The sequence below is a fragment of the Branchiostoma belcheri genome, unplaced genomic scaffold (genome assembly GCF_001625305.1).
Source record: "Branchiostoma belcheri isolate BF01 breed outbred unplaced genomic scaffold, Haploidv18h27 scaffold103, whole genome shotgun sequence".
In the NCBI taxonomy this organism is placed as follows: Eukaryota; Metazoa; Chordata; class Leptocardii; order Amphioxiformes; family Branchiostomatidae; genus Branchiostoma; species Branchiostoma belcheri.
The window spans coordinates 121203-137772 of record NW_017802414.1 but is presented as its reverse complement, the minus strand read 5'-3'; the positions used below and the strand labels follow the sequence as shown (position 1 = coordinate 137772).

Genomic DNA, 16570 nt, shown 5'->3' with positions numbered 1-16570 from the left:
AAAGTTCAAAATTCATTGTTTAAATTTTGAACCAGCCTGGTGTGTTGACTTCATGGCTCCTATTGTACCATTTTGGGCCATAATAGGATGCCTAGGCCTGTTTTATTTTAATTTTTTTTCGCCCGCCCGCTCCATTATTTTTCTAGAAAAATCCGTTAACCAAGAAATTTAATTGGTGTGGCCTTAGCAGACTGAAAACAAACATCCTGACTGACTCAGTGCTCCTTCAGATCTCTCGAAATATTATTAAGGTCTCTTCAGTCTATCATGATGGCATTAAAAGCTCACTATTTTGCAGAACAGTTTTCTGTTTCAAATTTTAAAATTTTCTTCTTACTACAGAATAGGCCAAAGAACAAACTCTTATCAAATTGCAGATGAAATTGTTCATATTACATTGTAATATGAGGTTACCCTCACATAAGCACGCCCAAGCCAGCTATGGGAGGAGTACATTACATTACAATATTGATGCTTTAATATCGCTAATGCACATAACATAAATAAAGTATGCTGGTATGTATGTCAGAATGAGGCTTATATTGCTTCTGCATCTTCATTGCAGGTAATCCTGGACACAGAATCCTGCTGCAATAATTCATCAGTCCTGTCATAAGGTTCCGTTGGTCGCCATGGTTACTGGATAAGGTGAGGAATCGAGAGGACCTTGTCTGAAGTATTGGGTGCAGAAGTCAAGACGTGAGACAGGGTACCATATAAGGGCTACCCCTTCCAATTAAGGTCAGACACAAAATCTGACAGAAAACACATCCACGTCCGTCGTATCTCTACCCAGGCAGATGTCACAGCAATCTGTTACCATGGAAATGAGCTAGTTTCCTGAGAGAGGACAACCTGATAGCAGGGAAGAGCATTCTGTGGAGCATCAGGCATGCCGGGGTTGGCAGGAGTGTTCCACCAAGTGATGCAGCATTAACGCAATTTCCTTATGGAAGTGAAGAACCTCTGCTGGAAACTACAAGGCAAGTCTCATATTCTGTCAGCAAGACCTTAAGGAGTCCTGGCAAGAAAGCTGTTGGAACTGCTGGAATGTACCCAATGAAATGCATTGCAGCTAGGTTGACTTGTACATAGAGGAACCCAGCCTTTGGATTTAACCATATTGGCAGGAGACCACAGAGGCAAGGTGAGTCATTCCTTTACATACATTGTATTTTGTCAGAATTCTAAGAGAACTCCAAGGCTTATTTTCTAAGGTCGATTTACTAAACAGAACACCACAAATGGCATGGCTGTGTATATATACATATGTACATGTATATAGAACCTGTTTCATGCATCCTCATATATTCTTTTCTGTGACTGTGAATGTGAATATTCTGCAACTTAACATGATGTCTTGGTTGGGCCACACCAATTTAATTTCTTGGTTAACGGATTTTTCTAGAAAAATAATGGAGCGGGCGGGCAAAATAAAAATAAAAACAGGCCTAGGCATCCTACATGTATTATGGCCCAAAATGGTACGATAGGAGCCATGAAGTCAACACACCAGGCTGGTTCAAAATTTAAACATTGAATTTTTAACTTTTAATCATACCATTGCATTGAAAGATGAAATAACTGTAACAACTAGGATGAAAAGGACTGTTTTCAACTGTTCAGGGCAAAATATGAGCATTTTGCAGTTGATTCTGAATTTTTATTTTTATTTGCAAATCAGAAAAAAATGAAGAGGGCGAATCCGTTAACCAAGAAATTACATTGGTGTGGCCTTGTCGTAGTTTACTAAAATAGACATGGAATCAATATAACCTGATTCAAGGTAACAAATCACAGAAACTATTTTATTAAAAGTTTATTAAACCTTTTTATTTATAAGAAGTCTTAAGCAAAATAAATGTATTCAAATATATCTACAACGCAATGAAAATGTCACTTTTATTGCCAACCATACAATCTGACTTCACATAATCTGACTTCATATAATCTGACTTCATACAATCTGCCCAGGGTACAAATGTAGGTTCTAGTGCACACCACCCAGTTTCCTCTGGATCTCCTGATTTCCCCAAGTCAATATCGGAACTCCCGTTTCCTCAGTCGACCAGTAATTAGAACTCAATGTCAAGATTGTACGATTCTAGTAGAATTTTCCGCAGTACAAGGCACTGCGCCGCGAACTACAGCGTTTAACCAGAACGTACAGCGTTTAACCAGAATGATTCGCATCCGCACGTTCATGATTACAATTCTACTAATGCGAATCGTTCTATATCGTTTCAGACCACCTCGCGAGGTGGTTCAAAATAAATCGCAACGGGACCGGTTTGTAGCGTTCATGTTCCCAAATGAATCGATTAATTTTTTAAAATCGAATCAATTCACAATAGATATCCAATCATGAATGGGGCCTGAGACCATCACCAAGGGGACTAAGGAAAAGTGGTGCTCTTAGACAAGTCTTTTTATACAAAAAGCATGGCAACAATACATACACAGAGAACAACAAAAAACGCAGCAAAATTTCCACCTATTTAGACTGCTCCATAGACCCAACGTAACCCAACTGGTGCCATTTTACACTGTGCAAAGACTGTCATGTTGTCAAAGTCAATGACAAACTGGCTGATATCATCAAGATTTCTCGCTAGTTACCATTAAAGAACATTTTCTGCCACAACCTTCAAAATAACGAGGTTATTAAAGGCAGAGATTGGGCCACGTGCAGTCCCAAATACTAGTAGTGCCACTTGCTGTCATGTAGGACAAGTGGTCAGCTTAGGCAAGTCCCTTAAATGCTTACGAAAAAGCAGTCGTTATACGTTATGGCCAGTGGCCGGCTTATAAAGGTGATCACTAGGGCAAGTTTTACTGTATCTTGCTTTTTATACTCTTGATTCGCTCGCTGTTTCTTCTCTACAGTAAGAGGGAGACAAAGGGAGAGGTGAAAAAAGTGGATTTTGAGTAGACTTTAATGTTACTCAGGCCAAAACAATGTAGTTTTTTCCAAATCTGGCAGTACAGTATAGTCCTAAAGATGTACCTAGAGGATATTTCACAGCCTTTTCAGGACTCCGAGGGAAAATAGGGGAAATGTTGAAATGTTGCAATAAAACGTATGAGTTGATACATTTTGGGGCAACACTTCTTATTTCTAAAAATCTAACTGTTATATGTCCTTTTTTAGGGGTGGCTAGTCTTGTCTTCATTGAATTTGCAGTCTTGCATCAGGTTTGGTTTCTCTGGAGGGCGAAATTGACAAAAGCATGTTTGTGTGACCCTAGATGTCAAATGTCGTAAATTTACTTCTACGGCTGTACTGAGCTGAACTGAGTATACTGCTGCTGAATAAGCACATGCATATATTCCTAATAAAAAAATCTGTAAATTTACATTGTAAGGTCCGAAATTAAAGTTTTATATCTTTCTCCTTGGTTCACAAAAATTTTAGACCAAACATCAAGCAGGGGGCCATCATGAAAGGCCTACAAAACCTGTGATGTACATTTGTACAATGTATACTGTGCATTCAGCAGAACATCTCATTCAAGGTCGTATCCACAAATGTAAGGATAACATCCTGTCCGTGCTTTTAAAACTTCAGATGCAACATTGACCAAACATTCAAAGAAAATCCAGGATTGACATAGGCACAGTACGTTCTCCCTATAACCTTGGTTCTCCCAGTGCACTTATATGATCAGCTTAACATGGATGATAGAAGGCAGCTATTGGAACCAATGAACAATGAGATGGGAGGGGCTGAGTATTAGGGGAACACTTTTCTCATTTTCCAGCTGACCTAAGGCCACACTAATTTTTTTTTTTTGGTTTGCAGATTTGCCCCCCTTTTTTTTCTGATTTGCGAAAAAAAAAAATTCAGACTATGAGTCAACTCCAAAATGCTCATTATTGTGGCCCCAAAAGTTGAAGGAAGTTCCTTCTCTTCAGAGTGGTGTAGTGTACAAACAAATGTACCCTGCAGAAACCACATTTAATAAAACAGCCTCCAGTTCAATTCTGGACTTCCAGTATAATTCCAGACAACCTCCCATATCTCAGCAACCTTAAACCCAGATGGGCTAATATTGCAAACCATTAGGTAAAAATGATGTAAGAAATATGTAGCAGCTATTCGCGACCCCCTGGGGGTTCGTCAAATTATTTTACGTATTATAACCCTTGAGCATTATGCATAATTATGCATAACCCCTCAAAGCATTATGCATAATTATGCACAATTATGCATAATTATGTATAATTATGCACAATTGCACGAACCCCCAGGGGGCCACGAATAGCTGCTACATATTTCTTACATCATTTTTACCTATGGTTTGCGTTATTAGCCCATCTGGGTTTAAGGTTGCTGAGATATGGGAGGTTGTCCGGAATTAAACTGGAAGTCCAGAATTAAACTGGAGGCTGTTATAAGGTCCTGGCACTCTTACTGATTGGGGAGTGGACTTGTTTTCTACAAATATTGGGATTGTGAATCAGGGCAAAATATGAGCATTTTGCAGTTGATTCTTAATTTTTTTTGTTTTTTTGTTTGCAGATCAGACAAAAATGAAGCGGGCAAATCCGTTAACCAAGAAATTAAATTAGTGTGGCCTTATTTGGGTTTACAAGCACTGGGGGTTTCAGAACACTGAAAAGCACTGTCTGGGTCATGGGAATTGTTACGGACATGGGGTATGAAAAAGGTTGATATGGAACAGTATTTTTGGAATGGGGAGGAAGAATGGGTGAAATATGCTGTATTTGCTCCCAAGTAAATGTTTCTAGTTTGAAATTAAATTTTACCCCTTCACACTATAAGGGCTGCCGGGCTAGGCAGAATGAGCTGAAATGTTAGCTGAAAATTCTTTGTATATTCCTAGCTATTTAAAGTGTATTCTGAACATTCTGGATCACTCCACCTCTAGGGTGAAGGGGGCTTTACATGTATGTAGTGTTTTCCAGTCATTAAAGATGAAATTTAACTGCAATTAACACATATCAGTTGGCTGAACTTAATACAAATAGTACATTCAAAAAGCAAGTTTTAAGGTTATTTTCCATCAAGCCTCCTGCGATGCTGTCCACCTTTGCTTGCACCGAAGGCAGGAGTTCCCAGACAAATATGTTGTGCACGTACTACATCCTAAACAGCAAGATATCTCGCTTCCCGGCTCCCAGGGACAAAGGGTGGCTCATAATCTCTACATGCCTCCACAATCAAAACCACATAATCAAATTCTTTCCACTCAATCATCATAAAGCGGCCTTCATAGCTCCGTATGGAGCCGGAAAATTCAGCCCCTAGGGATCAATTTTGTGAGGTTTTGAGGCATGGCCACGTACTTGTGGACAAGGACCACGGCTAAGCACTCTTGCTTGTGTATAGAGAGCCGGTTATCTATGGCGTGCAGTGGGGATGTAACTGCTGCTTCTTTTGTGGTGCCCACTTGTGTTCCAGCTCTCCCCCGGGACCAGCAATCAACAATGAGCCGCGAGGTAATAATTGGATTCTAATCCTCCTGTTTTGTAAATGCCGGTCTCCTCAGGGGAAGGCTGACCAAACGATGGAGCCAATCGAGAGCTGCCGCTGCCGGTGGCTGAGAATGGAAGACAGCCCCAGCTGCTAGGTGGGCACATTTCTACTGGAGCTTTAGTTTAGAAGCTATACATAATACATGCAGGTACAGGTCTATGCCTTGAAGCGGGAAAGCTGGTTGTACTGACATCCAAGCAAGGCCACAAGACAGAGGAGGGTAGAAACAATCTATTGGAAACGGGGTTACACCTTAATCCTGGCCTGGAGGGGACGCAAGGGAGCACACTTCATGTGGACATCAAGTTAGAATGCAACGCTCCAGCCACAGATTCAGGCCTTAAAACAGAACCAGTTGTAAACTGTAGAACTAAGGTCCTTCCTGTACACCAGAAGGGAAAAACTGCAATATTTGTGGAAAACAGAAGGCTGCACGTCAATCAAGAATTCAAAGTGCATAGTATAAAAGCTGTTGCTCTCTGTATGGGCCTTTAGAAAGAAAAACTAAATTTTGGACTTGAAGGCCCCCATACAAATTTGAAGTGAATATTTTCTACAGGAAGTGGGAAAAACATTCTACCATTTAACTTTTGTCTACAAGGGAACAATAACCTGCTTTGAGGGTTATTTTTGCTGAAGAGTTTAAAAGACACTGTGCATGCACCTGTGCAGTGAACCTATAGCTTGGACCATGGAGTTAAATGTGCCTCCATGCTTGGACACTGTAGGCTAGTGATTTACACTGTAGGACAGGCCAACAAGGCAAGATAAGGCAGCACAAAAGGTGAGAAAAAACAATGAAGTTTCAGGCAAATTTTTATTAGACCCTGCTCATGCCAGACTTTACATAACCAGTTGAATTTACTAAGCGTGGATAGCCCAGTTACATAAAGGCAATAATTTTATTGCATTCATACATTGTACCAGGCTTTACATGTATGTAATCAGCTCTGTCAGTGAAATCCTGTCAGAAATCATATCTGGCTATTTGGCCTTGATTGCTGTTGGTAGGTTGGGGGATGTCTCCTTATTGTTCCTCCTGCCAATTGTGTTCCTAATGGCCATTTTGTATGCCGTCTTCAGGTTCTTTATTATTATACTGCAGTGTTTCTCTGCTGTCTTGGAAAAATCATAGAAAGGAGCTCAGATAGACCTTGCTCCCACAACTTGATTGCAATTTTGCACTACACATTTTGGTTTTGGTACAGCTCCCCCAATTTCTCTACAAATGCACATCTCTTGCTTTCCAGAAACTAAATGGATATACTTGTATATAAGGAGCCTGACCTCAACCGTCAATTAGGTTGTGTATACTGATTCCTGATCGCAACTTGAAGAAAAATCCTCACAGGGCCACATCAATTTAATTTCTTGGTTAACGGACTAGCCCGCTTCATTTTTTTCTGATTTCCAAATAAAAATAAAAATTCAGAATCGACTGCAAAATGCTCATATTTTGTTGAAACAGTTAAAAACAGTCCTTTTCATCCTAGTTGTTACAGTTATTACATCTTTCAATGTAATGGTATCATTAACAGTTCAAAATTCATTGTTTAAATTTTGAACCAGCCTGGTGTGTTGACTTCATGGCTCCTACCGTACCATTTTGGACAATAATAGGATGCCTATAGGCCTGTTTTTATTTTTATTTTTTTCGCCCGCCCGCTCCACTATTTTTCTAGAAAAATCCGTTTACCAAGAAATTAAATTGATGTGGCCTAATGTGGTTGTTGAAGAACCATATACATGTACATACGTATCATATCATGTTCTTTGCTTTGTACTTTGTATGTTAATAGTGTATTTTGATTGTTGAGAATCTTACATATGTTGTTAATATTGTAAATATGTAATCTGTATGTCTGCGGGGGAGACTACGTGTACAGGTGAGCAATCACCTGTTTTGTCTCCCCCTCCATCTTGCTATGGCAAATCCAAATAAAGAACCAGTTAAAACCCTTAAAGAACCAGGTGATACATGTTCACACCGGGCTAAATTCAACTGGTTTATTCCGGCTAATGAATTCGATCAGTTTTGTGAAGTCTGGTATGAACAGGGCAGGGCTCATCAACATCTTGTTTGCAAATTTTGTGCCCCTAGCATGTCTAGATCACGAGATATCAAAACCAAGATCAGCTGCAGTACCATAACAAGTCACCAGGGGGCCCAGAATCTAATCATTCTGAGGTCTTATCAAGACCTATCTATCTACCAAATATCAAGACAATCCATTGAAGCCTTCTTGAGTTATCGTGTTAACACACACACACACACACACACACACACACACACATGAACACACACACATAAACACACACACACGAACACACACACATGAACACACACACACACACGAACACACACACACATGAACACACACACATACACACGAACACACACATGCGCGAAGGTAATTACCACGTTGTAGTAGCTGTTGACTGTTTAGTGTCCGTAGGTCATGTACATACTATAAATGTATGTACCGTATATACCTGTACCCCCGGTAACAACATTGCAGTTTCTAAAGAAATTTGTCACCTCCTTTTAATTCTGTTAGAGTATATCATTTAACATGTAACAAATCCTTTAATGATAGTATTATTGCTATGTGCCTAATGATCTAGTGTCCATGCATAGTATACATGTATATTGCCCATTGTAAGAATGTCAAGTTTGAAAAAGTGCAACTTTCATACCACAGCATCATCGTTATCCAAACATTCAAAAACTGCCATAGATTGTATTACATAACATTGTACATTGTACATGTAGTACAATTTTTTGGACTGGAAGTGGAAAAATATGAAACTTGAAAAATTAGCCAAGCGCAACACACTGATACACCCTGATGTTGAAGAAGCCGATAACAAAGTAAAACCACATCCATACATTGTACCTGATTATCTCAATGAAAATCTCTCATTCACCTGAGTTTGTGGGCCAAGCACTATTTGTTTTTCAAGCCATCCAGTGTTTTACTCTTTGGCTACTGTTTTACTTTAATATATGTTGTGATATCATTTACATGTATCTTACTGCAGGATATCAACATCTTTCTATGACTTTCTTACAGAACCTGTCGGTAAGAAGTGAGAGACTTGCTTCCTCTGCTTACACCAGGACCCTGTTTGTAGCCTTGAACTGTTCTAAAGGTCTTCGCACCCTTGACAGAAGTTTTCTTCCCACACGGATACACTGCTGTTATCTGTCGCGATGAAGTTGTACTGCATGGCCTTGCTAATTGCCTGTTAGAAGGAGTCTGCCCACAGATGCCCGACCCTGCCCGGAGTGGAACAAACCAGAAGCCCCCAGCCCAGCCGCAGGGTGTGGTCCCTGCCAACTGCCCGAATATGTGTACGTGCGACCCCAGGGACCAGTCTATCACCTGCAAGCGGGAGGGGTTCACCGCAGTTCCCGCTGAGATTCCGAACCAGGTGGTCACGTTGCGTCTTGTGCAGGACAAGATCAGCATCGTCAATCGGAAAGACTTTGCCGGTCTGACCAGGCTGAACTACCTGAACATGAACAACAACCAAATCACAAGCATCGCACCCGGGTCCTTCCGAGACCTGATTCGTCTGAATGGGCTGAGGTTATCGGGGAACCGACTGCAGCTGTTGCCGCGGGGTGTTTTTCAGGGGCTGGCCAACCTGACCAAACTGCACGTGGATGGCAACCAGCTGGTGTTACTGATTGATAACTTGTTTCAGGACCTGACATCACTGGAAGTGTTGGACATCAGTAGCAACCCCATTGTTTTTGTATCACCCAGAGCCTTCTACGGACTGGTGTCCCTACGGCAACTTTTCATGACAGGTGAGACTTGTACTGTATGTATGTACAAATTCTAGGGAAGTATCAATATTTCCGACACGAGACATGACAAGAGTCAAAGTGGACTCACCACATTTTTATTCTATGTTCTATATACACAGTTTGCCAGTTAATTAGGAGATTTCTGCTACTTCACAAATGAGGGCAGATCTTTATTAAGAAGTCTCGTACTCAACAAGTTGCCATGCCAAACCGCATCAGCAGGGATCAACGTTTTCTTTTGCAACTTATAAAGGGCCTGCAAGCCCTTTTTCGTAAGGCGTAATCAGGCCGTTTTAGGCTTCGTAATTTGTAGGCAGCCTCTGCAAAGATCATCGTACATGTAATTCGTAATTTGACATTAGCCGCAAATCGTAAAGTCGTAATCAGCTCTGAGACTTTAACGTAATTCGTAATAGGCGGCGAAAATTTTAATTTTTGGCGTAATTCTTAATCACTACCCCCCTTGCAGGCCGTCCTTATAACCTGTACATCTGGTAGGTCTCCATCACAACACAGTGTCACGTAGTTATGAACTTCTATCTAACCTAGCGCAAGGATGCGCGTTGGAAGTCAAAATGCCAACCAAAACCGATAAATTTTCCTATGGTTGAATTTCGCAACCGTTGAAAATAATGTTGAATACAGTAGTTCCACACTGCTGTCGGCTGCGCTCGGTAGTATCTGATGTCCAACATTTGGAACAACAAATCACCGACCCTTTTCCACGTCTGCATTCTGTTGAAAACCTAATTTTTCTCAGAACCAGGCACCCCTTTCTCTGACTCCCTTTTTTGAATAGTACAACCCATCATACTCCTTAACAACAGTAAAGGCCATAAAACCCTACCATTTTCACACATGCGGTGGGTGTCTAGAGGCTATCAGCTTCTTTTATTTTGACGCCCGAAAACAAATACAAAATTAAGAGGAGAAAGCGCATCATCTGCACCCCAATAACAAAACGTACATGTATATATTGAGTTCCAGAGAAATCTGTCCACCCCACTGTGAGATACAGCTGCAAGCATACAAACGTTGACCACTAAGTTAAACTTAACCCTTCCGCAGAAGGATGTCTCCTTCCCCGGAGGCAAAAATACAATGGTTAACTTACCATACATGTACATTGTGAAATAATTCTATTGTAAAATGGAATATTTCAGATCACACTTGAAATCAGTTGTAGAAGAAAGTATGTGAGCCTGACAGTCTCCCTGCATGCCTATTCCCTCCATACAGGTAACAACCTTACAGCGATGCCCAGCAAGGCATTCTACTACATCCAGAACCTGAAGTGGCTGACATTCCAACAGATGCCTGCAATGGCTGTCACAAGCGACACTTTCCAGTACCTCCCACTTCTACAGAACCTGGACCTCAGCAGGTTGGTACAAGTCTAGCCTGACTACATGTACATCATGCTTCCACTGGTCAAGCCTACATGTAGAAGTCAAGGGCCAATTCACATAGAACACCCTCCAGTTTAATTTGGGACTTCCAGTTTAATTTGGGACTGGCCTCCCATATCTCCACAACTGTACATCCAATTGGGCTAATATCGCTAACTGAAAGTAAAATTGATGTTATAAATACGTAGCAGCCATTGATAACCCCCTAGGGATTAATCCAAAAAGCAAAATTATGCATAATTATGCATAATTATGCATAAGGTTCAAAGGGTTATGCATAATTATGCATAAGGTTCAAAGGCTATGTATAATTATGCATAAGGGTTCCATAAGGTTAGCAGGGTTATGCATAATCATGCATATTATTAAGGGTTCCAAACCTTATGCATAAGGTGGAAAGAGCTATGCATAATTATGCATAATTATGTCCCAAATTAAACTGGAAGTCCCAATTAACTGGAGGGTGTTATAGGACAAAAAAAAATAATTTGTCCTGTATCGAAACACAGTGCCATGGGACAATTTTTAGAGTATAAACAGGGGATCCCTTCCAGTACATGTATGTCCCAGTGCTGCAGGACCTGGCCATCAGCAGGTTGGCACCGGTGGCGGTGGATAATTTTCAACTGTCTCCAGAGGAAGAGATACAAAAAACAAAATTTAATGTATGTTTGTGTTCGATTTGATTTCTGGCATTGTCTGACATATACCAGCAAATACAGATGTACATGTAGAACAGTAGAACAGAGTGCTTTTGTAGAGAGAGTAGAGCGCCATGCTGCCTTCTACTGTTTCCAAAGATGTTAACCCCAAGAAGAAGTCTGGAGGTAAAAAACCAAACTCTTAAACAGACAGATCATAGACTGTCTCTACAAATTAAGATATGCGACTGAAAATTATGATGAACCCTTGAAACTCTTTCATCACTTATTTACTGCACTGAAGAGCACCGCTGTCATGAAATGATTAGGGCACACACAGTAAACGTCTCATTTTTCCAAACATGTCTGTGACAGGTCGTACAGCCTAAGCTCCATCTCTGATGACGGTCTGAACCAGATGAACCTCAGCATGCTGATCCTCAACAACTGCAACTTCTCGGCAGTCCCTAGCAATGCCTTCTCTGGCCTGGAAAATCTCCTCATCCTACAGCTCTCGTACAACCCCATCTATGAGATTCAGCCGTACGCCTTTAAGAACCTGACCAGTCTTCAGGAGCTCATGCTGGACAACATGCAGCTGCGCTTTGTCAACAGGAGTGCCTTTCGTGGCCTGCCTAACCTACAGACACTTAACATCACTTACAACAAGTAAGTACTTACCAAGGCCTGCTCAACCTACAAAAATGTATACAGACGCTGGATATCACATAGGAACCACAAGTCAAAATTTTGAAAAATTAGGAATATTAAAATTTGTGTCATAAATAATTAACATCATTAAAGGTACAAAGTCATGAAACTCTAGTTGTCAACTAGAGTTCCATGACTTTGTACCTTTAATGATGTTAATTATTTATGACACAAATTTACTAGAGTTCCATGACTTTGTACCTTTAATGATGTTAATTATTTATGACACAAATTTTAATATTCCTAATTTTTCCAAATTTTGACTTGTGGTTCCTATGGTTATGTGTCCATTACAGCATGGGTCTTGTGTACAGCATTTGGGTCTTTAAAAATGTATTACAGGATTCTTATATACATGTACATACACCATACGCATTTATACAGTGGATGATGGTGATGATGATGATGATACGCATATCTCTTATATGTAAGCATCCAAATGCTGTAGGTCTGGGTTTTTTTTGCCTGTCCACTTTATGAAGTGAAAACCTGAGAACCAAGAAATCAACCAGTATTAGAGAAATCAACCTGTATTAGAAGCTTTTCTGCATGTGCTCACAATTCTAAAGGTACACGTACCCCATCCATCAGATCTTGGCTTGGCTGTATACCACACTGGAGCCAAAATGATAAATAAATGAATAAGAAAGTTTGGCAAGGATAAATTATCAGTCTTTCCGTAGACCATGCTTTAGTTGTGATCCAAGCAGGTATCTGCAAAGCTATGATAAGGGCAATTGAGTAAGGGAAGATAGAAGCTATTTTCACACAGTTATTACTTGCCATATTGCTGCACAATAAAGTGCTGGGATTAACTCTTTAATCCACACCATTCATCCAGATTACCATCCTGACGTCAACACAGCTTAGAACTTTTTTTCTTCTTGTTAAAAACAAAATTGATTAACTGACTGGATGGAACTATATTATCTGATGTTGTTAACTCTCCTCTCATGTCAGTCATGTCACTTTTCTACCCCTATCTCAAAGACTAGCCCTCTGTGATAGCATGTGTTGGACAGCCTTGTCCTTATGAAGTACAGAAGCAAACATAACAAAAATAATTAACCATTATTAATCTCTCATCGATCCAGATTAGCGTATTTACGTCAGAGTAGCTTCGACTCCAACCCGTCTGTTGTCAAGCTGTGCATGGAGGGGAACCCGTGGGACTGTGGCAGCTGTGACATGCGGTGGTTGGACTTTATACCTGACTGGTTTGTTTGTTTATAAGATTCCCATTTGTTTGTATATGGTAAAGTAAACTTCACACTAGTATATAATCTGATGGCTTGGGAACTGCTATGCGAGATAGGAACATCTGGGCTGCCAAGATGGTTTGGGGGCCAGTGGAGACTTTAAAAGTTTGTTAATTTAAAAGCTAATTTTTCTGGAGACTTCAGAGATGTCAAAGATTCATACAATTCTAATTATAGCTACAGTAATCTTACACACTACAAATATGTTAATGCAGTTGCAACTACACTACATAATATATATAATATGAAGATTTGGCAAGAAATTTATCATACATTATTCCTCATCAGGTCATCATTATCACTAAGGCCACACCAATTTAATTTGTTGGTTCATGGATTCACCCACTTCGCTTTTTTTTGCCCTGTCGCTTCATATTTTTTTCTGAAAAAATCTGAGAACCCATAAATCAAATTGGTGTGGCCTAATGTAGCAAACCTGCAGGAGGTCAAAGACATAGACATTACAGAATGATACAATTCTGATTCATCAACTTAGGCCATGTTGATTTGATTATATGGATGACATCCGCGCGCGCATGAATTTTCGGCCGTTTCCAAAAAAAAAAGGTTTTCAACCATACTGTTAATCGTACAAAACAGTTGCAAAATGAGCAAAAATATACCATAAGTTACCAAAAAATTAATAAAAACTATACCAATGTTGTAGAATGCCAAAATCAAACGAAAAAAGACGAAATTGTAAAGAAATGAACTTGAAGACTAGATTATAGGCCAAACCATATTCTGTGCCGTTTGTTCAACCCTCATGACCAGGTAGATTTCATAATGAAAACAACTTTTTTTTTGCAAAACATTTTTCTTATTCGCACGCGCGCATCAGTTTTGGGGCTCCCGGAGGATGTCATCCATATAATCAAATCAACATGGCCTTAGGTTTAAATAGTTTCTTAAGCCACAGCAAATCTGCATTCCTGATTGGCTGAGGGAAGATGGCTGGGTTCAAACTTACATGTACATTTTAACACTGATATTCAGTTGCACTATTATAATGCAGTTTTGCCAAGTCATCTGTCAATCATCACAAAGTAACCTGTTGATTGTGATTCATGATAGGTGCACAAACAATGTCACCTGCATCAACCCTCCCAACCTGAAGAACCAGAACCTCCTCGACTACATCCCCAGGCTGAAGATGGACACAAGTAGGTGCATAAAGCCAGAAGTCACCATCAGGCAGGGGGGATACGTCTGCTTTCCTGAACGGAGCACGGCCGTGTTACATTGCAACGCCTCGGGGAGCCCCGAACCCTCCATCATATGGATTGGGCCAGATAGAACTATACTGAGAGCACCATCTCTGGTTTCCAACATGGCCGTGTCGGAATTTGGTACGTTACGGATATACCGCATATCCCCCTCCCACGAGGGAACATACTCGTGTATGGCACACAATGTTGTGGGGAACAAAACTGCATATATAGACGTCACAGTGGAACCCATGACCACATTAGCACCCACACCTAGTCCTCCAACAGTCAAGGATAACTCCAGTGCATCAGCTGGAGCCCAATTAGACAACAAAACCACTCTGACGACAATACTGGCCAGCTTTATGGGCTGTTTTTCCTTCTTCGGTGTTGTTCTACTGTGTTGTTTTATATTCAGTGTCTGGTCCAGGGGAAAGAACTACAAGCAGGACGGTATTGAAATGACGTACGTTCCCAACAGGCAGCCAGAGAACAATGTGAACATGATCCCCAACCCCCGGAAAGAAAACAATGCTGCGCGAGTTCGGATGGACATGAAATTCAGCCGGATATGACTAGCAGAGGAGGAGGTTGAGGAACTGCAAGATGTGGTATGAAGTCGACATACCTGTGAAAACTGTATTCTGGCAAGAAACGTAACACTCAGTCAGATGTCAGGAGTGACAGATCAGATGAAGATACCTCAGGAAATGGAAACTAAGGGTTCATATCTGACAGGCCGTCAGGTATGGTGCAGGTTAACTCTTCTACGAGCCAGGAATATAACCGAAGATTTGAGATTGAGATGTAAGGTAGTTACATGTACCTACTACGTGCATGGGAAAGACAAGGCAGGATATTTGACCAGCTCCAGGTACATGTAAGAACGAGGCACTCAGCAACCCGGCTGGGTGAACATTCTCAACTTCCTCCATAGCAACACAAAATGACTGTATGTGTAAGGAAATTTTTAATAGAGGTACAAGGAAATAGCTAGACTGAATGTGGCAGCACTTTGCATGCTGGTTCAGTGATTTATCCCTTATCACAGATAGCTTGGTACAGTGGCAGTGTGTGTACAAAGCTGTTCTCTAACTCTACCTACTGCACTATCCCTGCAGAGGACACTCATCACACTCAATCATTCTGCAGAAGTGCAGGAATATGCACACTTTCATGTGTCTTCAAATCATCCTATTTTTCCTACAATCTGGAGAAGGTAGATGGCAGTAAAACATGGTCCAATTTTCTTTGAAGATTTTGATACAGCAGTAGGTCTATTAGCAGTTTACATGTACACTGTATTCCTTAAATTTGGTTTGAGCACAGACTGAACTGAAGATGGACGGAAGAACACCGGGATGATGCATACATGTATGTATGACACTATCTGCTACCAGCTGTAAAGGCCCTGGAGAAGCTGTGATGTAGAACCTAATCTGCAGGCAATGTTGTGTTTTCCTGGGAAAAGGATGATCATTCAATGGATCTGCTGCCATGTTACATACAGTTGCAGGCTGCTGCCCAACTCACCTTACAGGAGTTTGGCTTGCAGCATGTCTGTTCAGCAGGAGGCAAAACATCACCACGTAGGAGTGAAAACTTCTCCGATTGCTTTTGTTGCCTTTAAGGAAATTAATGTTGATCGCGATCTTGAGTTCCCGAGATGCATCAACTGAATAAATCCATCACAAGACCCAATCTCTACTGCGATGGGAACATCATAAACTGTTCATCAACCTGCTCCATCTCCCTCTGCTGCTTCTACTCATTGCAGAAATTCAGGTTCAGAACTGATCAAGATTCTTACATGAAAGGAATGTCAACATGTCTCTGTTTCCAATATGGAGCTTCAGCACAAGGGGGTTCGCGAGGAAATGGAAAGTCCAAAATGCACGTGTGATGTTTGCAACCCACCCAAAAGACAATCCACAGTTTACAAGGAATAGTCCCCTATATGAGACTGTAAAAAGGCTTGTCATGTACAAGCATACATTGTACATGTACAACTGTTGGGATGGCATT

General features: G+C 40.8%; 1 protein-coding gene across 1 annotated transcript; it reads left to right on the top strand.

Annotated features, from left to right (window-relative positions):
• The first annotated feature begins 540 nt into the window (after positions 1-540).
• On the top strand, positions 541-16298 carry LOC109475714 (leucine-rich repeat and immunoglobulin-like domain-containing nogo receptor-interacting protein 2). Its single transcript, XM_019776481.1, has 7 exons — positions 541-1147; positions 5514-5594; positions 8575-9317; positions 10557-10701; positions 11743-12036; positions 13173-13295; positions 14412-16298. Exons 3-7 carry the CDS (start codon positions 8771-8773, stop codon positions 15118-15120), a joined length of 1818 nt encoding a protein of 605 aa, XP_019632040.1. The 5' UTR covers positions 541-1147; positions 5514-5594; positions 8575-8770; the 3' UTR covers positions 15121-16298.
• Positions 16299-16570: the final 272 nt, after the last annotated feature.